This window comes from Trichechus manatus, unplaced genomic scaffold (assembly GCF_000243295.1).
Source record: "Trichechus manatus latirostris isolate Lorelei unplaced genomic scaffold, TriManLat1.0 scaffold00138, whole genome shotgun sequence".
In the NCBI taxonomy this organism is placed as follows: domain Eukaryota; kingdom Metazoa; phylum Chordata; class Mammalia; order Sirenia; family Trichechidae; genus Trichechus; species Trichechus manatus.
The window spans coordinates 311,062-337,912 of NW_004444074.1; the positions used below are offsets into that span (position 1 = coordinate 311,062).

General features: G+C 38.4%; 1 protein-coding gene across 6 annotated transcripts in view; it reads left to right on the forward strand.

The window, feature by feature from the left end:
- The window catches only part of SSH2 (slingshot protein phosphatase 2), a 137,299-nt gene that overhangs the window by 60,606 nt on the left and 49,842 nt on the right, over window positions 1-26,851 (forward strand). For 4 of the 6 annotated variants that reach the window (XR_002825448.1, XM_023739615.1, XM_023739613.1 and 1 more), the window contains exons 2-4: window positions 8,976-9,079; window positions 13,912-13,976; window positions 22,072-22,193. Coding sequence is in view for 5 of the 6 variants with exons in the window: in XM_023739613.1 (XP_023595381.1) it covers window positions 8,976-9,079; window positions 13,912-13,976; window positions 22,072-22,193 (291 nt within the window). In the remaining variant the exon portion in view is untranslated. Of the gene's footprint in view, window positions 1-93; window positions 8,468-8,975; window positions 9,080-13,911; window positions 13,977-20,374; window positions 20,707-22,071; window positions 22,194-26,851 lie in introns of those variants that run through there. The other 2 variants (XM_023739614.1, XM_023739617.1) reach the window with 2 other exon arrangements.

Here is a 26,851-nt window from a genome sequence, read left to right on the forward strand (position 1 = left end):
AATTTTTGAAATGGTGTATCTTTGGCTATGTGTATTTTCAGCAAAAAAAAAGGTTGAGAAGTTAGAGGGTTGACATGTTGTGGGGTTGTTAACCAGTGTCATAAAACAATACGTGTATTACTGTTTCATGAGAAACTATTTGTTCTGTAAGCCTTCACCTGAAGTACAATTAAAAAAAAATTTTTTAAAATGTTGATTTAGTAAATCTGAAAAAGAAAGTAACTGTTAAACATTGAATCAGGCAGCAAGAAAGCTAGATAAGTTAAATTTGCAAGGAAACTATGGAGGCAACTTTTCATTTGTATTGGTGGTGCTATCATGGAATGATTCTGTAAGGAGAAGAGAGTAGGAAGCAAGGAACATTGGATTGGTTAAAAATATGAGTTAATTAAGGTGGATGACTACCACTTGCTTCCCCCCACCCCTTTTTTTTTTGGACAACTCCTTAAATTGTCCTTTGGACTTTGCCTTTTACTATTCTTTTTCCCCCTTCCCATTCCACATCCTTCTTCTATTCCTCCTCTGTCATCATTATTACTATTTTACAGAATTTAACTGCTTTTGCAAGTGGGTTTCATTGTGCATTAGTACAAGGCCAGGGGATCTGTAACATCATTAAGATAGTTATGAAAATAAGAAATTGCCCAGGAACTTTAAAAAGTCAGGCAGTGCAGTAATACTAAGGCAGTAGATTTAAAATACGTTCAGTGTACTTTGCGATGCCTTTTCCTATTCCCCTTGGTTGGATGTTTGGAAATTAATATCTTTCAGGAATTTTTAAGAATGCCTGTTGGCAAATTATTTCATTTTCTTAGCCTAGTAAGGTAGAAAGCAACTATAGGAAAGATGATTTGGTAAGGAAAATAGATAGATAGACTAGCGTTTTGCAGACTGCATTAAATTTTTGTGGCCAGTTAATTTTGAGAAGTCCTTTTAAGGCTACAGTAAAGTAGCACTGAACTGACTCAATTTAAAACCTTTTTTTTTTTTGTTTCTTTTTCGATATTTGAGAATTCTCTTTGAGAATCCTGTTGGGTGCCCCGGTGGGTAGTCTGCCATGGGACTGCAGTTTCCTCATTATACAGAATGGACAAAGTACTCAGAATGCTAAAGAAGCCAGGGAATGAAGCTTTAAATAAAAGAAATAAAAGGAAGAAACCTTGGAAATAGGCCTAACTTTTGATCTCTGCCCTGTCATTTACTGATTGCATGATTAGTAAGTTTAGGCAAGTTATTCTCAAAAGCTTTGTTTCCTCATCTTTAAAATGGGAAGAATGACATCTTTTCCTGGGGCTATTGTGAAATAGTTATTGTAAAGCACCAGGCACTCGACAAACAATATTTACAAAGTCCTCCTTAAATTTATTTCACAGAGCTCAAAGCCATCCCTAACCATTACCACCAGCACCACACAACTCCCAAAGAGAACATTTTGATGGACGTGTCATTGTACCAGATTTTAGGTACATTGTACCAGTACAAGTTTGTGAAATAATGGTAAAGTTGTTGCCATTATTACCAACAAACAATAACTATCCAGCAGGACAGGTCTGGGGTTCTGGCAATAGATCTAGGCTAGAGAGACCAATGTGGGAGTTGTGGCAGCCAAACTCCAAGATGGTCCCCAATGATTCTTGCCTCTCAGTATTCACATCCTTGTGTGTGATGGCAGCGGGTAGAGAAATGACTAGGAAGGGAAGAAAATAGGGACAGCAAGTGTAGACTTCCTTTTAAAGAGTTTCAGTAATACAGGAAGAGAAGTTAAAAGGGAACACAGGGTCAAGTAAGGTTCTTTGTTTTGTTTTAAGGGTGTGAGAGACCAGATTTGAGCATGTTTCCAGGCTGAGGGGAAGCAGTAGCAGAGAGAGGGATGACTAACTGATAAAACTAGATGACAAGGGAATGGGGTCAAGGACACAGATGAAAGAGTTGACTTTTAACAGCTGGATGCATGATTCTGTGAGATTGGAGAAAGGAAATTAGTTTACAGGGCAGAGAAAATGAGAGAAATTACGCCAGCTAGCCTCCATTTTCTTGATGTTGTAGAAAGCCATGTTAAATGTGGAGAGTGAATGGAAGCAGGGGTTGCAGTAGGGCTTGAAGAGAGTAGGGAGGGTTTGAAATAACAGTGGAAGGGTATGGGACGAAGAGCTGTCCGGAGGGTGTTCAGTACCCAGCCAAGTCAGCTCAATGTTGTTGCTGTCATCTTCTGACATCATTGTCATTGAAACCATGACTATTCTGTGACACCTAGCAGCATGGTTTCATAGTCTCCTTCAGCAGTGTTTATCTGCCTTTCATTAATTCAGTATATATTGAATATCTACTTCGTGCCAGGCACTGTTAGACATTACAAAGATAACATTAGACAAAGCAGTTAAAGTTCCCGCTATCAAGGAGCACACTGCTCAGATAGGTGATAATAAAGAAATCATACAGTTTCATTTAGGGAAACCGGTTGGGAAATAAGACATGGGGCTAGGTTGGTTAAGGCAGGAAGAAAAGCTAAAAGGAGATTAATGGCCAAAAAAATTGAGGAATCAAGATTAGGAGTCTCCCAGAGATTGAAGAGGTAAACACATGAAAGAGTGACAAGGAGAAGGAGTTGTATTTCTGAAATCAAGTCCATCAAGGTCCAGTGCCTTCCAGAGAGTCCCTGGGAATTAGAGGTGTAAATGGAGTCAAGGCGAAGATCTTTGAAGATCAAGAGAATGAGAAATTTGGGGGAAAAGTTACAGGATGTTCATCTATATGGAATCTGTTATGATTGTAGTAGGAGTCAAAGTGAAAGGGGAGAAGATTGAGCAAGACAAGGGGTAAATAACGGATAGGGACAAGGATGGAAGAATGTGACAACAATGAAGAATAAATAGAAGGTGCCTGAGCCTCAGAAGAGGCTTTGCAGAAAGGTGGAAGAGGAGTGGTCTGAAAGCAGAGTTTGACATTTTGGCCACGTGTTTAAAAGCCCAACTTGCATTCCTTCTGCAGGTGTGTTTTAAATACCTGGAAAGGCATTTGTTGAATCATCTAAATGAAATTATTTTTTACTTGATGAACCACTTTTTTTGTTTTGTTTTTAGTTAATCTCCTTTTGTTCTGTTTTTTTCTCCTCCAACTATTGTAAATTTGATGCCAAGTAATATCGGTCATGTCTCTTGGTAACCAATACATCTAGCATTTTAAGTACTGGAAAAGAACTATTGAGGTCCTTTACTTTTGGGTCCAGACAGCTTTAAACCTTTTCCCATTGAAAGAAAGATATTTAAATCTAGAGTTTAGGGCCACAGGACTGAGAAGTTTTGTTAATTCAGCCTGTAAGAAACATAGGCTGCCTATTGCTGGTAGGCAATTTCTCCTCTTTTTGGAGGGAAGACCTTCTTGAAAAGAGGATTCACGAAAAGAAGACTCACACCTTAGTTTACTGCTGTCAGTCACGAGGAAGACTAAGATCGGCTGTGTGTTGGGAAGTTGCCTGACACCAACTCCTTTCATGGACGCCAAGTTTTTTATATTTTTTTAAAGCAAAGTTTAATATCTAAGAAATTTACTAAAGGCAAAAGAAAAAAGAGGTAATTTTAAGAGATGGCGTGAAAGTAGTTTTCTCATGGGAATATGTGTAAATCTTTCCGCACTCAGACCTGAACTTTGTCTTCAGGCTGCCATGGAAAATAGAACAAATATCATACTAAGCTTTGCGGTGAAATCCTGCCTTTATTCTCTTAGATGAACTGACCAGATGTGTTTTAACTGCTAGTTGCCACAAACTATTAGACCAGCAATATGTCCTGTTGTAGTAATATCTTAACACAGGAAAAAGGGTTAAAGTGCCATCCTGGGTATCAGATGACATGGAACTTAGTCTTGGCTCCTCTGCTAACTAGCTTTGTGACTTGGGGCAAGTCATTAAATTTTCTGGGCTTCAGTTGATGCATCAGATTCTCTGTTGCAAGCTCAGAAATGAATTTAACTATCCTATGCAAAATATTGTCAGAAGGATGTCAGTGCTTCCAAAATGGATGGGAGGCTAGAAGACTAAGCTTTGGAACAGCCAGGGGCATTCTCAGAAGGTCAAGGAGCAGAAGCAGACTGATCCACACCTCGCCACTCTCCCTGTAAAATGATTGTGACCATCCTGCACTATGCCCACTCCCTTTAGTCTCTTGCCTAAGATTTGAAATCCCAGAGGACAGTTTCCAACTGTCCAGGCATAAGCCACATGCCAGCTTCCTGCAGCCCCTTACAATTTTGCAGTTGGAGGCCACCAGGATCATGCACATTTGGGAGGATTCTCAAAAAAGAGACTAGGGTCATATAGGAAGGGGAGATTTATTGCTGGACAGCCAAAAATAGCAAATGTCAACTCAAATGTGCCCCATCTGTAAAGGTAGAATTGTATGACCAATGGTAAAATTATTGTTCCTATGTTATATTTCTATCTGAACATTTCTAAGATGTACATGATTAAGGCAAAAATCGAATAGCTACAAGATCTTGCCAATAAGGGAACAAAGTGAACAGAAAAAAAGAATTTTCTGCTCCCCACCACCACCACCACCATTTTATGGTCTGTAGGGAAAAAACCAGGAAGGTTGTCTAACAAACATACCTCCCCTCCGGTCTTTTTGTAATCATAAAAAAGTTGGGAAGGGGAAAAACAAATAGCTGCATCTGAATGTAGTTGTGCTGGGCATTAACAGGGTTTAAGATGGAATATTAGCTGAAACTAAAATGGTCTGATGGTTGTAGTTAATGAGTAAGAACTAGAATTCTAAATTCTTCTCTGTTTTGCCGGTAATCGGTCTACTAATGTGCCCCAGCCTCTGTTTGTCTGCTGATAAGGAGAGGAATAGTCCTGCTGCCTGCATTCATTGGCATTTGTCTGGTGTCTGGGAGTTAATGCCCTGGGGGAGAGGGTTCCAGGTATTGCTTGTTACTGTAATATTGTCACTTGACTGTATGGGCATGTGTGATGGAGGTAGAATGGGGAATGTCTGATTACAGAGAAAAGTATTTGATTTGGATTTTCTCTAACTTCCTTCAGGATTACAAAATCAAATTTTTCTCACTACCTGGAGGCATGCTTTCAACTTTTGCAATCAGGCTTTCATACAGTGGCACAATGACATTTTCCCTCCTGTGTTTTGGCTTTAACCAGTACTAGTAGGCACTAGTATTGACCACCAACTCTCTATATATGTGCTATAAAAGAAGACATTAATTTCTGTCAGAAGAAGATCTCTGGTCCTTTAGCCTCTGGTCTGATATTTGAAGCTTTTTATCATGAAATTCCCTTTCTGTGCAATATGACCATACAAAGTAGGAACATAAATTCTTTTCTACATACTGGGATTAACAGAAGCTACCCTGGCACCTTAAATCTGAAAATTAAACAGCTAAATACGCAGGGAAGTCTATGGGAGGATGGTGTTGGTGGAGTGGAATGTCTCTGAAAATTTCCCCTGGATGACTATTCTTCAAGACAAAAATGGAACAGCTTAGCTTATGTGTATTTGAATTTAACGTAAACGCCAGCCAGCTCACCTTGTTCAAAAATACTGTATATACTCAATATTACACAATAATTTGTAAATTATGACTTCAGGCAGAAATACCAAACAAACTGAAGAGTTTAGCATTACAAACATTATAACATGAAAATCTACTTCATTTTAATGTTTAAATGAAGAGTGTTACACCTACTTTCTGAAACTTGATTACCCATAGTAAATGATACATTTCTTCTTAAGTGTGTTGCATATGAACAGAAGAATTTCTATCCTGCTGACATTCAGTAATTTTGCCAGGTGTGTTGTTGCTTTGTTTTGCTTCCTTGACTTTCCTGTTGGCCATGGTTGATCACCCTGGCCACATTCCTCAAAGATTATTCCAGCCTCAGAACAGTTAAGCATTTTCTCCCCTTAGTTGACCTTTTCCTCAACACTTTGCCTGAGAAGAAACTGCCAGTTAACAAATTTCACATTCTAGTTAAGTGATTTTGATCAGGAGGAATTGGCACAGAGTGCTACCCAAAATATATTTAAAAGCATCTGGATATTTGCTTTTCTGTAAGATGTGTATTCTTGGTTGATTCAACTTTAGCTGGTTTTGACCTTCTGATATTTTTTAGAGTACTTTTTCTTCCATTTTTGATGCTGAAACTCTAATACCATTCCCAATAGAAGTTATAGTTGTTTTCTCTGCTGTTCAACCCAACTGGATTCATCTCCAAAGACTTCACTTACCCTGGTTCATCTCTCAGCCAGATGTTCTACATTCCCCTCAGTACCTCCTTTCTGTTTATGGCCTTGATTTGGGGGAGAAAAAAAAAAGAATGAGAAGACTTGAAATCTGGATGGATTTCAGTCCTTTTCTCTCACTCCTGTATCCTTTTAAATTCTATTCTATCTAACAGCTCCGTGGGCAAGACATTGTATTTCATCTGCCATAAACTATATCATAAAACTAGAGCATTATAGTAGGGCGTGATTCAGAGAATGAACTTTCAACTCAGACCTTGGTTTGAATCCTTGCTCTGAGAATTATGATCTGAGAATTACACTCTCTGAGTTCCTCAGTCTCTTATGGGTAAATTGGGGTATAAATAGTGCATACTTCATGGGATTATTGTGAGGATTAAATGAAATAATGTAAAGTGCTTAGCATAGTGCCTAGCATGCAGTCAGGTTAGCTGTTATTAGCTCATTTCATATGTCTAACCAGGGATGACTTTTCCTTTGTTGAACAAGTGATCTTAGGGCAAAGAAAAGAGATGTTTTTCAGTTGTATTCTGATAAAGACTCTGGAGAACTTCACTGTCACTCTGTTAGAAAGGTAATCCTGTAAGTGTCATTTTCTTATCAAGCTGCTAATTACTCTCAGTCTTTAGATCAGAAGAGAATGGTATTCTGTTTATCTTGTTTCTTCCTTAGTATAGAGGTTCTTAAGTCCTCTTGGGTTTGTGTTTAACTTAGACATCTGTTATCACATATGGTTGGCTCCATAGAGTTTACTGGAGAAATCCTGTTTCTGGGCTAGACTCTAAAGAACTGGTCAATTCAGAAAATGTGTAATAGTTTTCACTTGCTTTTCTAACAAATAGAAATTTAATTAGAGACCAACTCTATGTCAGTTGATTCTTTCTTGAGGCAGCTGTTTCACAAAGACTAATGTTTACATAAATGAATCTTTTACTATACTAGCTAGAAATACTAGGCTTTTACCTTACATTGAAGTACATGTGATTTAATTTACGTATAATTTTATTCATATGCAAATAAAGCATTATTTATCAAGTTGAATTTGATCCACCTAAACTCTGGCGGTTGTGAATTCTGTTTTTCACTTCCATGCCACCGTGCTGCCATCCCATCTTTGGTAGTATTTATAAAGCTTTGAATTTTTTCCGTTGATGATAAGGGATTTTTATAATCAGCCACGTTCTCATTCCTCATCCCCTTGTGACCAACAGTATGCCACTTTTGTGATAATGAGGGTCGTTATCTGGGGCCACAGAATAAAGCGAATGGATTGTGCCATTCCAAGTGTGTCTGCCTTGTCTCCCTGGGAGCCTATATCCCACATACTTGGGTGATCTCCTGGCCCAGCTGGATCTGCTGTGCATTTTGTTCTGTCAGAAAAGTTCTTTGAGATTTGTGTAAATGATCGAAATAGAAAGGCCTGTTTTCCCTCAGACTGTATGTGATGTGAGTTTGACTCCTGGTCTTTCTTTTATAATCAAGAATTATAAAATTCCTGATTCGGGGCAGCTTTGATTAACCAAGGGCCCTAGTCTCCCACCTCTAACCCCCACTTGTGAAAGCGCTACAGTTTAAAGAACACACTTAGATAATGCATTAAAGCATAAGCAACATATGTACCTGAGAACATATTACTGAACTCCAAAAACTAGGAAGTTAGTTCTTAAACTGGTGGTGATTATCAGAGAGAAACTGCCTCTGTCTCACAAAAGGAATGACTTGAGTATGATCAATTGTTTTAAGCTGTCAACAGACATAATTCTTTTGTAGATATAGAGAAACACTTTGTTTATTGGAAACCAAAGTGTCCAAAGCTGTTACTTTGCCCGATAAATAGGTAGAATATTTAGCCTTTATTTAAAAAATATTTTCATTTAGTAAAGCAGACAGTTGCTGTGTTGGCAGAAGTGTGACTTTCATTTCCTGTCTGTGGTGTGCTCCTCTCATCCTGTCACTCAGACATTTTGTTTTAGGTTGTTCCCGGTATGTGAGTGAAACAGAGGGACCCACAGCAGGGTAACATGTGCACACCACGGATGTACCAAGAGACAAAGCTTATGCAACAGACCACAAGAGCGCAATGCTTTATTTAAAGATGGAAACAAAGCAAAATCAAGACAGCCCCTTCCAACCAGCATGCAAATTTTTAAAGTGGCGTCTGTGAATCCTTCTGATGTTTTGTTTTTAGAAGACATGTTCCAGTCTGTTTGGCAAGTTACCACAAAGGTTTATCAGCTTCGTGCCACTTGATTAAAAAATAAAATTGAATGAACAACTGACAGTATTATAGAACTGATTTAATTTTGTTTGCTCAGTGACTTCTCACAACCACCTCATCTTATTATCCCTGTTTTACAAATAAGGAGACTGAGGCCCAGAAAGTTTCGCTTGGGTAGGAAGTAGCAGAGCCAGGATTCAACCCCCAACAGTCTGGGGTTCCGGAGCCTTCACCCTTTTTTTGTTTGTTTCTAGAGCTTTCACTCTTAACTGCTACCATGTACTGTATATGGACTATTGTAAATTGTGTTTCAGAAAAATTGTCTAGAGTACACAGGACTGTGTGAGTAACCAGAGCCTCCCCTGATTTTATTTTTACTTCATCCCATGAAGTTTGGACTTTGGAATAGGGAAGAGAGAATAATCCTAAAATGAGTTTCCACCCTGCTCTTTGGTTTCCTCCCTTAAGTAATTTATTTTCTTTTGACTTTTTCGTTGTAGCATCAGCGAGAGCTTTCTAACTGTCAAAGGTGCTGCCCTTTTTCTACCACGGGGAAATGGATCGTCCACACCAAGAATCAGCCACAGACGCAACAAGCATGCAGGTAAAGCTCCACATACACCATTCTACCTTTCTTTTCGTTTTGTTCTAAAAGGCTGATTACCTTGTCACCATTTCTCCAACAGTTCTGTAATAGTGAAAGAAAACTTTTTTCTGCATCGTAGTAACTTTTTTTTGCACTCCCATGGACCATATTTCTAGCACTTAGCAGAATGTCTTACACACATAATAAAAACCCATTATCGTTGAGTCGGTTCTGACTCATGGCAACCATAGGGTTTTCTTGGCTGTAATCTTTACAGCAGCAGATTACCAGCCCTTTCTTCCAAGGTGCCACTGGGTGGGTTTGAACCGCCAACCGTTGAGTAAGTAGTCAAGTGCAAACCATTTGCCAACCAGGGACCTTACACATGTAATAAATGTTCAATAAATTTTTGTTGGAATAATGATGGGAAGGTACGAAAATGCTCTAATGAAGTCATATTGGACTTCTCAATTAAGGCTTTTATAGCTAAAAGATGTTCAGTTGTTCCCTTGAAGTCTATGCAAGTTTATTTCAACTAATCAAAGATTAAATTTCTTGTGTCTGTCTGTTCTCTAGTTATGGTGTGAGAAGAATGATATGGTATGTTATTAAAATAAATAAAAGTAAACTCACTGCCATTGCCAAGATAACAAGCATTATATTACGTATTGAAATACCAGTTCTTAAATGCCAGACTCTACCTTCTATAATCTTGAATATGCACCCACTAAAAAGACAACATTTAACCCAGAAGATGTTTATAGAAACAAGGAGTAGGGTTATCAAATAAATGTTCACCTATATAAGTTTAAATAAATTTATAAGACTCTGGTTTTGAAATAACCTACTAACAGTTAACAGTAAAATAACAGCTTGTGTCATTTTAGGGGAAAAATAAAAGTCAATCCAAGGACAATAATTGGAGAAATACTAATCAATGCTATACAAAGAAGTGTTTGCTTGTTGTCCTAAATGTGCCACTTTGATGAGTGTGACCTCCAGGAGTGGGAGAAATTGCAGTTACTAGGAAGAGAACAAAGAAGACTGTTTAGGTCAGAGGTGAAAGCCAGAAATACTGGACCCCATTGAGCCAGTAGTTGAGTTTAGCTCGAGTCAAGATAGTCTCAGCCATTTTAGTGGCTGTCCTTAGTTGCAAATGTAGCAGCTCAGAATTATAATCTATCTCACTGAATAGTAGTACCGTCCTACCAAACTCTTCAGCCATGGAAAATTTTTAAAAAGAGTAAAGGGGGAAAAAAGCTTTTGAAAAGTAGCCTTCGGTTAAACTTTCTAAAACCTTCCTCAATGCCCACCACGCACACACACAAAACAAAAAAAAAAGCACTTCCCCCAAAAAACTTGAACGCACAGAGTAAGTAGCCCCAGTTAAGCTTTGTATTTCTGTGGATATTTATCACTTACAGTAAAAAGACAACAAACTATTGGTTTAAATCCAGCTTGTCTGACTGAGATGTTGGGCAATTTGTTCTGTGACACATAACAGTAAGTGGGGTCAGTAGCTTTTAAAAATCCTGGCCCTGGTTGACTTTTTCCTTTGGTCAAACTTCCATAATCGACTGCCACCTAGGTTTCTACTTGACATTGTTCACTTAGCTTTCCCCATACTAAAAAGCAGATTTAACACAAGCTGAATGGGCTTAATTTGTGATCCAGACCAGATCAGATGAGGCAGTGTGAGTGTAAATGCAGCGCACAAAAGCCAGACCTTCACATACACTGGAACTGCCTTGGCCGAGCTCACAGTAACTGAAAGATGATGGCAGAATCGAGAATACTTAACGGGCTTGCTTGCTATGTCTATTTGTACTTTCTTATGCGTGTTAGAATTTTTTATCTGGGCAATCAAAAAGTGATACGAGTGAATGTCTGGTAACATTTTAAAGGGAAACAATTTTAAAAGGTTTAAAATCAAACTGTAATCTGGAACTTAGCAGTGGCAATAAATATATGGGAAATATAGGGGAGGGATCTTAATGATACTGATATATTGCCTCTGTTAGTCTCTGTGAAGAACTGTTTCTCCGTAGGAAATACCCAGTTTGCTTCTAGCAGTCCTGTTCTCTGTTACAAACCTGAGCTTCCACACCCTCAGCTCACCTAAGAAGACTTAACTAGGAGCAGAGCTCCCTGAGTGTTGTCTGACCTTCAAATAATCCATTTGGATCTTTGGGCCAGTAGTGCTTGGAATGGGGACTGTGGTCTACCATTTACCTAGAAATGGTTCTTCTCCAGAAGTTTTCCATTCTGAAAATCCTTTGCTCAGGGTATTTCTCCTGAGAGGACAAAAGGAGGTTTAATTTTTAAAACACCTCAGATGCGTAACTCAGTTGCCCTTGTAAACTTTAGTCAGTTTTCATCGTTTATGCCCAGCACTTTGTCTCCTCACACTGGTTATTTTTTCTTTGAACAACTTTACTGAGATATAATTCACTCAGTTCACCCATTTAAAGTATGTAATTCAGTATTTTTTTAGTGCAACCATCACCACAATCTAATTTTAGAACATTTTCATCACGCCAGAAGAAGCCCCATACCCATTAGCAGTCACTCCCTATTCCCTCCCCCGCCCCCCAGCACTAAGCCACCACTAATCTACTTTCTTTCTCTGTAGATTTGCTTATTCTGGACATTTCATATTAAATGGAATCATACAGTCTTTTGAGACTGGCTTCTTTCACTTAACATAATATTTTCCAAAGTTCATCCATATTATAGGATGTATCTGTGAAAACAGCATAGGGAAGGTGTCTGACCTCCTCCAGCCCTGCAAGGGGGAAGGAGAACCAAGATCAACAGCACAAGGCTGACTCCCGTGAGATGGAGGCCAGACAAGCCTCCTCTCTCCACCATCTCTACTAAATCTGACACCAACCGTCCCTCCCACAGCACTCTACTGGGTTCAGTAATTCATTGCAATGGCCACACACAACTCAAAGACCATACTCATGATTATGGGGTTTATTATAAGGGAAGTAACAGTTACAGTTCGGTCGCAGGAACACTCAGGATACAGTTCCTCCATCAGGACAGCCTCTCCCCAGCCCTCAGTTTCTGCCCAAAGGCACTCAGCTTTCTCTGTCTGTGGGCTGGGAAGCCCAACGCACCATCTTCTGCTGCCCCATCTCTGCTGCTGCGTCTCTCCTTCCTTGGTGGTGGTGGGCTCCTCCTCTCTGCTCTGGAATTGGCTCTCTTGAGGCAAAACTGACCAGTCCCCTTGGTAGGCCACAGTTACCCTATCACACAATCAGCTGGGTGGGAGTTACAAGACCATGGCTAGAAAGGCCCACACAAAAGTAATTAATCCACTACAGTATCAGTAGTTAATTTCTTTTTATTGCTAAATATTTCACTGTATGGATATATGACATTTTATTTATCCATTTATCAGTTGATGGACATTTGGGTTGTTTCCACTTTTTGACTGTTTTGAATACAACTGCTGTTAACATTTGTGTACAGATTTCTGTGTGGACATGTTTTCATTTCTCTTGGGTATATACCTAGGAACCCACACTGCTTCTTACATATGAGACTTAGATTGCATCTCTGGGTTTGAAATAAAATAGAATGGATCTAGCCAAACATTGACTCTCCTTTTTAATTTTGAAAGTTTAAAGATTCTGCAGTAATGGAATTAGTCAGAAGCCTGCAGTGAAATGGAGAAAAAGACAAGGAAACTGTTCTTTAAGAGAAGGAAAAGGGCAGAAGGTGGGGATGGGGGCAGATAAAAGGAAAGGCTTTCAGACTTGCTGACATTTTAGACAGAGACACCTGTTTGCCAGCCTATTTGTTTTTTCTTCCTGCCTCTCTCCACTTCATTGACATATCAGCATTTCATCTCCTGATTAATAGCTATGAGATTGCCTAGAGAGAAGTGATGTATGTAGATTCCAAGACCAACGTGAGAACAGGTTACACTGGAACCCATAATTTTGCATCTGTACCAATCACTTTAGACTCTTAAAAAACGGCTGAGGGGGGACAGGATGAAGTTCTTTTGTTCTCTGATTGTCATTATTTATGACACCTCATTATCTAATTATCTCCTAACAGCCAAAGCCTCAGATTTCCTCTACAGAATAGGGAATATGAGGAAATCTATAACAGTTGAATATAAAGAAATTTCAGTTTAGTTTATAGAATGTATAAGAACAAGTAAGGATTCAAATAATGGTTGACCACTTTAAAGCACCCGGTAATAGTGTTCAGTAAAATATGTATCACTTGAAATCTGCTATATTTGATAAGTATTCTCATTTTAATATCACCACTAATGCAGAAATTGTTTTAAACTGTTGACAGTATTCTAAAGGGAAATCTATAAATCTTCTTAGATTAAGTGCAACTGAAGATTATGATTACAGGTTTTATCAAAGTAGGAATTGCAAAATGGTTGGTTTTTTGAGAGTTAGGGATACTTCTTCTAACACTGTATACCCCCTATTCTCAAGATGCCCTCGTTCCTACCTTCAGTGGGCCTGAGAGCACAAGCAGTGCTGCCTCTGCCAAACAAATCGCTCTTAACAGCTTCCACCATAGCGCAAAACTGAGATCAGTTTCAAGTGCTCCTTCTATAAACAGTTAAAAAACAAATTTTAATGCAGTCTAGACTAAAAGTGAATGTTTAAAGAAGCAGTCTACCATTCTTCCTTTCCATTTAAAAATAAGTCAATACTCATATTAAGACACTCACTTAATTGCTGTATCTAATTAGAATCCTTCAGTGAACTAGAACTGCCTTTTTATAAAAGTCATTAGGGTAGAAGCGATTCTCTCTCTCGGCATTAGAATGGAGAATAATTATCCTTGTTTTGTAAATTTTTCACCAGGCGATCTCCAACAGCATCTTCAAGCAATGTTCATATTACTCCGCCCAGAAGACAACATCAGGCTGGTAAGTGAGTGATATCATCATAACTATTCCTCAAAAGACTAAGATAGCTAACATTGAACAGTCATTTTTATGCCCCATCCCAGTGCTGGGAACTATGTGGAATAGAAAAGAAGAAATGGTGTGACCCCATCATCCAAGAGCTTAGAATTTAATTAGGGATAAGAGCTAATGTGAACTAATGTGAAACAATTTCATGGTTAAAAATTATTGGTAAGCACCAGATTGAAATTATTGAGCATAGTAACAATTGAAGTTCAAAAAAGGGAGAGAAAACTTAAGGACTTGATGTAGTTGAGGAAAGTTTCATATAATGGTGAGGCTAGTGTTTAGTGGACTCTGAATTTACCATAATCTTCACATATCCTATTGTCACTATTTCTTCACTGTTTTTTTTTTTTATAGTAGTACTTCTAATAAAAGCAGGAAAATAAAAAATGGGAATAAGCACATTTCTTTGTGGAAAGTGAAAGTATTTCTATCTGTGCCCTACTGCACTCATTTATATTTCCTGTGTGGCCGTCTGGGTTACTACTACCCCTTCAGTAGCAGTAGTGAACCATTACAAGTTTTTGAGTCGGGGAATGACATGGGACAACTACAGTATTTAAGGTACGAAGTAGAGGGGAAGAGGAGGCTGTCTTAAATCAGGGAAACTAGCTACGTAGTGAGCTACTGCAGTGATCCACGTGTGTGGTGATGAGCCCGTCTAGGTTAGGGTAGTAACTTGGAAATTGAGTGGGAGCCACCAAACCTGTTGCCTTCGTGTCAATTCCATATTCATAGTGACCCTATAGAACAGAGTAGAACTGCCCCATAGGGTTTCCAAGACTGTAAATCTTTACAGAAGCAGACTGCCACGTCTTTCTCCAGCAGAGCAGCTGGTGGGTTCAAACAGCTGACCTTTCGGTTAGCAGCTGAGTGCTTTAACCACCGCGCCGCCAGGGCTCCTCTCTATCTTAAACATTGCTGTATTCTAAACCTATCCCGGAGTTCTCAAACTTTAGAGTACAATGGAATCACCTGGAGGGCTTGTTAAAACAGTAATTGCTGGGCCCTGTCCGCGGAGTTTGACTTTGTACGTGGGAGGAGGGGATAAAGAGGCGAGAAGTTGCATATTTAACAGGTTCTCAAGTGATGCTGATGCAGCTGGTCCTGGAGTCACATTTTGAGAACAACTGCTCTAAAACCTATAATAACAGTCACTTGCACACACTGGGTGCCTGATAGATATTTGTTGATAGCTTCCAAAAATTGTGTGGTTTAGGATAGCTACAGCTGAAGTCTATCCTCTCTCACTTTATGTTTTTCTCGTTGATAAGCTCTTGGAGTCTGGATTGTACCTATAAATGTTAAAATAGTTTTAACCATGAGAGACTTGGAGGAGCATTAAAGGAAGCAGTCGGGAAGGCAGAATTGGCAATTAAGTCTTTCTTTCCCTACTAAAATATGCAGCTTCAGCTGCTTTACATTTATAAAATATAGATTCAGAAAATGTAACTGACGCCTCCGAATTAATTCAGAGTTCAAATGACAAGCCATTTTACAGTTGTTTTGAATTGTTACAAACACATAGTCATTATGTTTCAGATTATTGAGTGAGTCATCTTCAAGAAAATCAGTGAATACATTGTATGACTTTGGACAAATTAGCACTTTTATAACTGAAAGGAGCATTTGTTAGACTCAAAGCAAAGCCTTTTGTTTTGAGTTAAATTTGGAATGCTAAAACTCTCATCTGGGGCTTGCACATAAGGTTAAAAGTTTGACAGTCAACTGAAAGCCCTGCCTTTATTTTTTGTAATAACCCAACAACAAATAGAGGCACCAAACCCTTCATTTTGCTTTAGTATTGAAAATAGAATCAAACCAATCCTTTCCTCTAGGGAGGCTCTGCGTTCCAAATACCCTCAGGTCTCAAACATTAACTTTAGAATTTAGGAATTGGTAAAATGAAGAAAATGGTTTATAGTACCCTTATACATCAAGGCTCCAGGAATTGACAGAATACCAGTTGTGGTGGTGTTTCAACAAATGGTTGCAATGCTCGCTCATCTAAGCCAAGAAGTTTGGAAGACAGCTACCTGGCCAACCAACTGAAAGCGATCCATATACGTGCCGGTTCCAAAGAAAGGTGATTCAACCGGATGCAGAAATTATTGAACAATATCATTAATATCACACACAAGTAAAATTTTGCTGAAGATAATTCAAAAATGGTTGCAGCAGCACAGTGACAGGGAACTGTCGAAAATTCAAGCCGGATTCAGCAGAGGACATAGAACGAGGGATATCATTGCTGATTGTCAGATGGATCTTGGCTGAAAACAGAGAATACCAAAAATATGTTTACCTGTGTTTTATTGACTATGCAAAGGCATTTGACTGAGTGGTTCATAACAAATTATGGATAACATTGTGAAGAATGGGAATTCCAGAACACTTAAATTGTTCTTCTGCAGAACCTGCACAGAGACCAAGAGGCAGTCATTCAAACAGAACAAGGGGATACTGCATGGTTATCAGGAAAGGTAGTGTGTCAGGGTTGTATTTTTTTCACCATTCTTATTCAGTCTATATGCTGAGCAAATAATCTGAGAAACTGGACTATGTGAAGAAAAACAGAACGTCAGAATTGGAAAAAGACTCATTAACAACCTGTGATACGCAGATGATACATCCTTGCTTGCTGAAAGCAAAGAGGACTTGAAGCACTTACTGATGAATATCAAAGACTACAGCCTTCAGTATGGATTACACCTCAACATAAAGAAAACAAAAATCCTCACAACTGGACCAATAAGCAACATCATGATAAACTGAGAAAATACTGAAGTTGTCAAGGATTTCATTTTACTTGGATCCACCGTCAACACCCATGGAAACAGCAGTCAGCAGATCAAACGATGTGTTGCATTCAGCAAATCTGCTGCAAAAGGCCTCTTTAAGTGTTAAAAAGCAAAGATGTCTCTTTGAAGACTAAGGTGAGCCTGACCCAAGCCATTTATTTCCAGTCGCTTCATACGCATGCAAAAGCTGGAAAGTGAATAAGGAAGACCAAAGAAGAATTGATGTATTTCGAATTATGGTGGTGGCAAAGAATATTGAATATACCATGGACTGCCAGAAGAGTGAATAAATCTGTCTTAGAAGAAGTACAGCCAGAATACTCCTTAAAGGGAAGATACGTTATCAGGAGGAACCAGTCCCTGGAGAAGGACATCGTGGTTGGTAATCCATCAACAAGATGGATTGACACAGTGGCTGCAACAATGGGGTCAAACACAGCAGTGATTGTGAGGATGGCACAGGACTGGGCAGTGTTTTGTTCTGTTGTACATGGGGTCGCTATGAGTATGTAACAGCTCCTGGGCAGCTAACAACAGTAACAACACATTATCAAAGATCCATCTAATAAAAAATAGACTGGGAAATTAAGAATTAAGTTCACCTAATGTTTTTAACTAGAGCTGAGGTGCTGCTAAGGTACAACGAGGTCTTTTTGAGTACTTTGCAAGACAGTTTAAGAAAATGAAGAGTCGTCGTTTTGTTTAATATGCTGATTTTTTTTCCAAAATGAAAATGTTTATTTTTTCTAAATATAAATATATTACCTGGTTTTTTACTCAGATGATACAGGAAGATAAAAAAGATATCTTTTATAAAAGTTACATAAAAGCTATAAAGAAAATAAAAATCATTCTGTATTCTGCACATTGAAAAAGCTGTTCTTAGCAATGTGGATAAATATTCTTCCAGTCTTACTTTGTGTTTGTATGTAAGAGAGAAAGAAAGCGAGACAGCTGAATTATAAAATTGAGATCAAAAATATAAATTCTGTTTTGTAACCTGCTTTCTTCACAATTTATCATAATTATCTTTCCATACCAATAGGTAAATCATTGTTTTTAATGGCTATGCAGAATATAATTTATAGACTTTTTTTTTTTTTTTAATTTAGGAACTTCATAGAAAGACTTACAAAAATCCAGAGACTGCTTCAAGCTCTAATCTGTTTCTTTTGAAGACACTATTCTTTAGTTCATTAGTGTCACATCTGAAGTCTATTTTAATTTTAACTATTGACTTTGCTTTGTTGTTCTTTTGGCTACAATTTAATATTTACATACTTTTGAAACCTTTCCCTCTGATGGATTGGGTGAGCTGCCTGTCTAGATGTTGGACCTTTATATTGTGGCTTCTCTGAGGATAAACACTGCATACAGAGGCATGACGTAAGACTCGTGATGGAGAGAAATTAAAGGCAGAGCTGCGGTGTAGGCTTAAGGTGGAGTAGTTCCTGATATTGGATGATGCTGAGGAGAGAAGCTATTATATCTCGTGCTGTTTGTGAACAGCTTGTAATCAAGTTAAGCATTTAAATTAGTTACTGAGGGAAGTTTTAATATCATTCTTTGATAGATGAGCTTTGAAAACAGACTGGGTTCCTATCTGTCAGGAATAAGGGAGAAGCAGGAGATGACTTCTCAGATCTACCTCAGTCCTGGGGTTACTGGATCCAGTTCACCTGAAATTCGTAATAGGACTCTAAATTTAGACAACAGATAGACTTTCTTGGAATAATTATCTCAGTTGTTACTTTTGCCGCATTTTAAAACTCAAAATGTTGTTTTCTTTGGACAATTAAAGTAGACTTCAGTAGTGCCATTTGCAGCAAGAACTTTAATCAAATACATCTAAATCATTGTGTTATTCCCATCATCTATTCCACCGCAAGTTGCAGAGACTGACAAAACATTGAAATTGCTGCCAGTTAGAGTATTAGGTACAGACTGCCATTTTGATTTCTCCAGGTGGCTTGATGAATTAAATTATATTGTTAAATTTTGTTGATCTTACCTCAAACAGAGGAATAGGAAGTAAACCTCAAAACAAGCAGGGTGTTAGGTTTTGCTTTATGCTGTTACTCTTAGAATTTTTTAAAATTCCTTAACCTAGAATCTTGAAACTTAAAAGGAACTTTAAACCCTCAGGTTTGTCACCTGACATTACAAAATTTTTTTCTTTAAAAGATTTCATCTCACCTTTCTAATTAGGATGAAGATGTTGAATAAGCATCATGGTTCCCAATCCCTTGATTAAAGCTCCATTTCCCTTTACTAGGAACTTAGTAATTACCATAGGTACTATCTAGAGAACTCTACATGCTATTCTTCCAGCTAGAAGCTTACAATTACTAAAATTAAAATCACTACTATGTACCAGTCACTGTACAAGTGCCGGGGATTCAAAGGTGAAAGAGAGAGACATGGTTCCTTCGCTCATGGAGTGGACAGTCTAGTTCTACTCTCCTTTTTAGTAAAAGTTCCCTTCTATTATACTAACAAAAAATAGCAGACCCTTTGAAGCCAGGAAAATGTGCCCTGAAAGCAGTTTCCTCTGCATAAAATAACCCCAATTCTTTATCTCAGAAGAGAAACAGATTTCTAGTACCATTAACTGGCTCAAGACATTCGTAAGAAATTCGGTTTCTACTTAGAATTCTTTCAGTGCTGCTCTTTATGCAATCTCCTTAACTCTGTCACTTCCACGGTGGCTAAGCAAAGAGAAAAAGAGCCATGGTTACACAGCTCAACTGACCCATTTAGCAAGGCGGAGGTGAGCCTCCCGTGCCTTTTGTCTCTATTTTGATACTCCTAGGAAAAGCTAGAGAAGTACAAACAACAGAACTGGCTACATTAAAGCTGGTTTGTAGTAGGAGTTGATACAGCAGGAATGTAATGCCCACCATCCTGATGCCAAGTATACAAGATACAGAGCTGTACTTCTGGCTTTATGTTCCATAAAGTTAATGCAACAATTCAAACTAGATTCACATATGAGAAGCTAAGGGATTAACATTTAAATGGTCTAAGCCCTAGCCCCCATGGGCTGGAACCAAGGAAGGAGCTATGGGTAGTAAATGCGCATGAGGACCAGGCAGCACTGACTCTCTGACTCCAGAAACCCTTCTAACACATTAATTTAATCAGAAAACTTGGTGCAGGTAAGCTAGAATTTCTTATAAACAAGCTCTCAGATATTATATGTTTAAGCGTGGGCTTGCCTTGGTGAGCGCTGAGCTGTCAGCTTCCTGAATGTGTTAGAGGCTCTTTTACCCGTCGCCAGTGAATAAAGAAGACGAAGGAAGAATTAATGCCTTTGAATTATGGTGTTGGTGAAGAATATCGAATGCCGAAAGAATGAACCAATCTGTCTTGGAAGAAGTACAGCCACAGTGCTCCTTAGAAACAAGGATGGCGAGACTTCGTCCCACATACTTTAGACGTGTTATCCGGAGGGATCAGTCCCTGAAGAAGGATATCATACTTGGTAAAGTAGAGGGTCAGCGAAAAAGAGGAAGACCCTCAATGAGGTGGATTGACACAGTGGCTGCAGCAATGAGCTCAAGCTTAACAACGATCATGAGGATGGCACAGGACCCGGCAGTGTTTCGTTTTGTTGTACGTAGTGTCACTATGAGTTGGAACCGACTCAACGGCACCTAACAACAACAACAGCAAGGCTCTGAGAATTTATGGCTGGTCTCAAATATGAATGATATGGGAACAACTGAACTGTGCTTCTGATAATTTATCCACAGCTTCTGTACCAACCAATGGCAGTCGATTGGCTAAGTCAAAGCTGATAAAAGGGGGGAAAGGAAGAAAAACCCACTTCCACAAATACTACCTAGAATACAAGTTAGCAGGTGGGCAGCAAGAGTTCCTCTGTAAGTGGTATATTCATTAATTGTTTCTTTTTAAAAATTGAGATATGTATTTATAATATCAAGAGCATCTCAAACGTTCGGCTCTCCCTCGCTTAATCTAATTATAACAGAAAATCCCTAACCTCATGGGAAAGGCCCCAGTCATCTCATACTGATGTAGGCTTGAGTAGCAGGCATGTCTCATATTTGAATGGATATTGAACTTTTTATTAAGAAATTTCCAAACATAACAAAAGTAGACAATGTATTATATCCTCATGAACCCATAATCTAGGTTTAATAACCATTCAGCATTTTTAATACTGTGATAAGTATACGTGTAACAAATCATTTGCCATATCAGCATTCTTCACATGTACAATTCAGTGGCATTAGTTACATTTATCATGTTGTTCAACCATTAGCATTATCCATTTTTGAATTTTCCCATCACTCTTAACAGAATCTCAGTGTCCCCTAAGTGTCCTCCCTCACACCTGCCCCCGGTAACCACTAATAAACCTGGTCTCTGTATACTTGCCTATCCTAGATATATCATATAAGTGGAGTCATACAATATTTGTCCCTTAACCATCAACATTTTGCCAGACTTCTCTCATCTATTCCCCCCTCCCTTTTTTTTTTTTGTAATTGGAGCATCTTAAAGTAAAACTCAGACACCATATCATTTTACTTCCAAGTACTTAAGAAAAGGCATAGCCACAATGCCATTTTCAAGCAACCATTCCATAATATCTAACACCCTGTCCATATTTAAATTTTTTGCAGGTTCTTTTTAATATCATAAATAAAAACTTTGTGAAAAAAATAATATGCAAACTTCTGAAAAAGCAAGTTATCATTGAAACTAAAGAAGAAAATCTTGTAGTATATAATCTGCAAGGATTCTATATCACGCAGTCAACATTCTTCTTAGATGATGCTAATAGACTGCCTCATATTATAACTGTTTGTAGGAATTGTGTCTGTAAATTCAGTGCTCACATTCATATACCTCACATTCCCCACTTGGCTCTTTATAGTACATAGGCTTGTAATTGCTATTATTATGAATTATGTTAATAGCAAACATTTATTGAGCATTTACTGTGTGCCAAGTACTGTGTTTGTTAAATACATTATTTCTTACAACATTCCAGTGGGATAAGTATTATTATGTCTCCCTTCAATTGATTTAGTAACTTACTGATGGTTATATAGCTAATATGTGAGGTGGGGTTTTAATTTAGGTCTTCTGACTACTGGCTATGCTCCCTCCCTAAGTATGTTTAAAATACTGATCTAAAAAAAGATTGAATGATATAAAATCGGCCTTTTAAATTTCTTTATTTTTTCTTAATTTCTCTGTTGTCTGTTAACCTCTAGGCTGTAAGACTGGAAAGTACTTACCAGAATCGAACACGCTATATGGTGGTAGTTTCAACTAATGGTAGACAAGACACTGAAGAGAGCGTTGTCCTAGGAATGGATTTCTCTTCTAATGACAGGTATGGTACCACAAAATGGAAGACAGGAAGACCCCTTTTTAAATAACCTATTCCAGTTATGTTTTGAGTTATCACAAAAAACATCTTGTGCTTGTTCTGCTTTTGAAGTTTAGCGTATAACACTTGTTGTTTAGTTGTTAGTTGCCATCAAGTCTATTTGTATCTTAGACATACAGTCTTGAGAGACTAGCATGTTCAACGTATGTCTTGTGTTGTGTCCCTATCTTACCACTATTACTTACCTTCCTCTCATCTTTAGGTAGTCATGACATAAAGGAAATGTCCGGAAAAACAGCTGCCCTTTCCTGGCAGCCCACTTTATTTGAATCAGTATTGACTCACTGTGGTGATTCTAGGGCACACTCCATTTGTGATAGCGCACCAGTGGGTCTGGGTTCAAAGAGATCCCACTTCAACTCCAGTCTCTCATATTAAACCTTTCTTTTATCAAATCTTACACCTCTTTTTTCCCTCTTCTGAGTTTAAAAAGGTAGGGGCAGGGTGGTTTCTTAAACTTAGTGTAGAGTCTTTCATAATTATGCATCTTTGGCTTCAGCTGCACATCACATCCTATGATTAAAGATGCCACACATCACACAGAACTTGGCCTCTTTGTGTCCTTAAGTTTTGCTGCTTTCCTTTTTTAGTTTCTCTCTTTTTCTGGAAAAACCTTGGGAAGACTGTGGAATGTGGCTGCTAAGCAGATCTTTGCGCTCTAGATAATAAGCCTCAGGAAATCCTGCCAGATGTCTCAAAGCATTGACTTCCTGATTCAGGACTAGAATGGAACTGTGGAGTAGGGGTGTGACTCAGGCCTCAGGGGAATTTAGCCACAAAGAAAGGAGGAGACTGGAAGTGATTCTAATTGTCCTGGTGTTGGAAAAAAAATTACATTGTAACTAGAAAATTTCCCAAACTAGTGTTTACCTGAGCTTATACATCTCAGTCAACCTAAAAATGACTTGTGGGTTCAAGGATCACAAGGCCAGAGTTGTTACCTTGTATATCACTTACAGCCTTTAATTGTAAACTCTGAAGTTACACAGGCTGTAAACCACATTTAGGAATCTCCTGGATAATTTTAACCTCTGGTGTTGCCTAAGCAACAGAAGAGTCAGCAAGCATTTATTCTGTCAGAGCACTTACCTTGCCTATATTCATGTAAGGATTTGAAGGTCTGTGATTAGGGTTTTTAATCTGTCTGCATCTGTGCAACTACATGTGACTATTTAAATAAGGATTAAATAAAATTTAAAATTAAGTTCCCTAATCACAGTACTCAATAGCTACATGTGGCTAATAGCGACCCTATAGGACAGAGTAGAACTGCACCATAGGGTTTCCAAGGAGCAGGTGGTGGATTCAAACTGCCGACCTCTTGGTTAGCAGCTGAGCTCTCTTTAACCACTGCGCCACCAGGGCTTCTATATGTGGCTAGTGGCTACCATGTTACACAATATATGTATAGAACATTTACATCATTGCAGAAAGTTCAGTTGTACACACTGCTCTAGATTGTATATTTCTCTTGTTCGATTCTTCATTATCTCCGCCTTGGAAACCCTACAAAATAGGAACTGGGGCTGCCCAGGAACTTCAGTCTTCCTCTAGAGACAGAAGGCAACAACTGTATATTCTCCTCACCTAGAGTACTTCAGTCAGAGGTCTAATCTTAACCTCTTTCACTTTGTCCTAAACTTCCCTAGAAATCATAAAGAATGTTGATTAATATGGGTGCTCAGTAATTTTTTTCAGTGACCCGGTTCTATCTTCTGTTATAATCCTATCTGAATCATATCTGCCAGGTGCCACTAACAAAAGAAAAGTTTAGTTTATGGGAGACAATGTAACGTGAAAAGCTAGAAACCAGTTTTCATTCTGTTTGGTAAACTTGATATTATGAAATTCCCACACGTCCTCTGCTTGAGTGAGCTCCTTGCACTGTAAGAGAAACACTGCTGCTTCGGAATACAGGTGCTCAGGTAATCTAGTGTCATTGCCGTCTCAATTGCTTTTGAATGAATTTGTAACATTTTATATCTGAGAATATAAAAAGTTAATGTTTCTAAACGCTGTTTAACTAAAGTGAAACCCAGATTGGTTATGACATATTCTTCCCAAGTAGTTCTTGAGATATGTTACAGCCAATTCATTTAGCCTATTTACAAGTTCTTTGAGATTGTGTTATATGTTAAGTAAAACATTTTTTAATACACAGTGTAACCTTGATTTCCAGTTGCATTGGATAATATATCATGTTATAAAATAGTATAGCTTTATGGTTTTGTTCTGTTTTTTAGTTTCTCTTTGTATTCCCAGAACCCTGAACATAGTAGGCACTCAATAAATATTTGTTGAATGGAATGAGTATCTATTAAAATAAATAGCTATAATTTAATAGAAGAAAATCACGTGAGGCTCAAGATAAACTGGATAAAAATACCAGGTATACCTAGTTCAGGACTCTTTTTCCTGTTGTTTGAAAAAGCTACTTCTTAATGTAAAAAATGCATTCTGATCTTAATATAAAGTGAAAACATGATGTTGATTCCTACATACCGTTGTCACTTGCCTAAAGTTTAACTGACGTCTGGTCACAAGTTCATAAATCACATTCTTTTGCAGCTTCTGTGTCGTCTTCTATAGTTACTTAATTTCTGGATTTGTCACTGGGCCATCAGCCCTCCATACTTATACCCAAATTATGCTTGTTGCTAGGAACCCTGCTAAACACTCACTTAAAAAAAAAAAAAAAAAACTAAAAATAACCCCACTGTACATTGAGAAGTCATTTTCAAACCGAGTTTTTCAAGCCCTTACCTCATTTAGTCAACAAAAATAGTGGTGGCGCTGGCCTACTCACTTCTAGACTCTGGCATGATAGCTGTGTCTCTGGTGTTCAGGCCCAGGGTTCCAGTATAGATAAGCTGTTCAAATCTTGATTTGTATCTCCTGTGCCCTGGAATCACTAGTGGGTGTTGAGTAACACAGGCCAGCAAATGCAGTGAAAAGCATTAGACAGCCCAACTGGGGACTGGCCTTCCTTAGCCCTGCAGTGACCCCAGCAGTTAAAGCTTGGTATTCCTCACATTGTGTTTAAAACAATTGTATAATGCTCCCCCACCAAAAAAATACCGCTTTCAGATATATTAAAACACCCACTACAGATTAGTATTCAGCATTTGTTTTACATACCCATAATGCACATATTGTTTCACTTTCAATATTTTAAATCTTTCTGCTAACCCAGTGAGGGTAGGTTTTACTATCTGCATTTTAAGGTGGAGAAATTAAAGCTGAGAGAGGCTAAATAGCTTGTCAAAAGGAGTTGAAATACTGGTATCAAATCTAGATCTTTTGCCATAATAACTGCTCAATAAATGGTAGTTATTGTTATATTCTAAGCACCATTCTAGGAGTTCCTGGGTGGTGCACACAGTTAATGCACTTGGCCACTAACTGAAAGGTTGAATGAAGGTTTGAGTCCACAGCGGTGCCTCAGAAGAAGGGCCTGGTGACCTACTTCCAAAAAATCAGCCATGGAATACCCTATGGAACATAGTTCTACTCTGACTCCCATGGGGTTTCCATGAGTCAGAGTTGACTTGACAGCAACTGGTTTTTTGTTTTTGTTTTGTTGTTGTTGTTTGGTGGGGTTTTTTTTACTGGTAAGCACTATCTACACATTTTTTGTGTTATCTGATTTAATTTTCAAAACAGCCCAATGAAGAAGGTATTTTCATCCCAGTTCTACAGATGAGGAAACTAGGACACATAACAACTAAATAATTTGCCTAAGATTATACAGTTAGTGCCAGAACCAGGGTTCCAGTTCCCCTCCAACTCCAGAGTCCATGCTCTTAACCATCCTGTGTGGTCCTACCCCCTGTGTCCAAGGTTCTTTCCACTGTACCATACTGTGTCTCTATATATATTGGCAGGGAGGAAGTATAGGAGCCTTTGGGAGACTGGCTGGAAGGGGAAAATGTTGATTTATTGTAGCTTTAAGGAGAGAAAGTGGTAGAGTTCTGGGGTAGGTTACAGTTTTCCAGAGAAGTGGTGTGCTAGAGCTCACAGTAAGGAGTCCATGGCTTCCTGCTCTAGCCTGTTCCATTAATTTGAAGCCAGTTTCCTTCCTGGGCTAGTATGTAACTTAAATAGCATTTTAATATAGCATACTGAAGCTACCCTTTTGTTGATTGTTGGCATTCCTGTCAACTCAGTATTTCAGCAGTGCTAGTTCAGTGCACAGCCACCAAGCATTGTTTTATTTAAGTTGTGTTGTGTCTGTTTTGTATCTCTAACTTGATCACAACCTGTTAACAATTATTGCTTTACATTTTTTAATTCCCTTCCCCTTTCAGACGAGCCTTCTAGTGTTCAATAAATCTACGTAAACCTCAATTAGAATTGAGCAAATCACGTATTTAGACGTATTTAGCAATCAGTAATTGTTCTTGATATTAGAAACAATCCTTGGAGTTCAGTTGAGTGCTCTGACCCTGGGCTGAGATCTGCCAAATGCTGATCAGACACAATTACCTAGATTTCTTAGAAAGTGGCCATTTACAAGATAGCCAATACAGGGAACTCAGTAAGTTTTCTTTGTTAAATACACAAGAAACTGATTGCCCACCTCTTTAAAACAACTTCTGAGC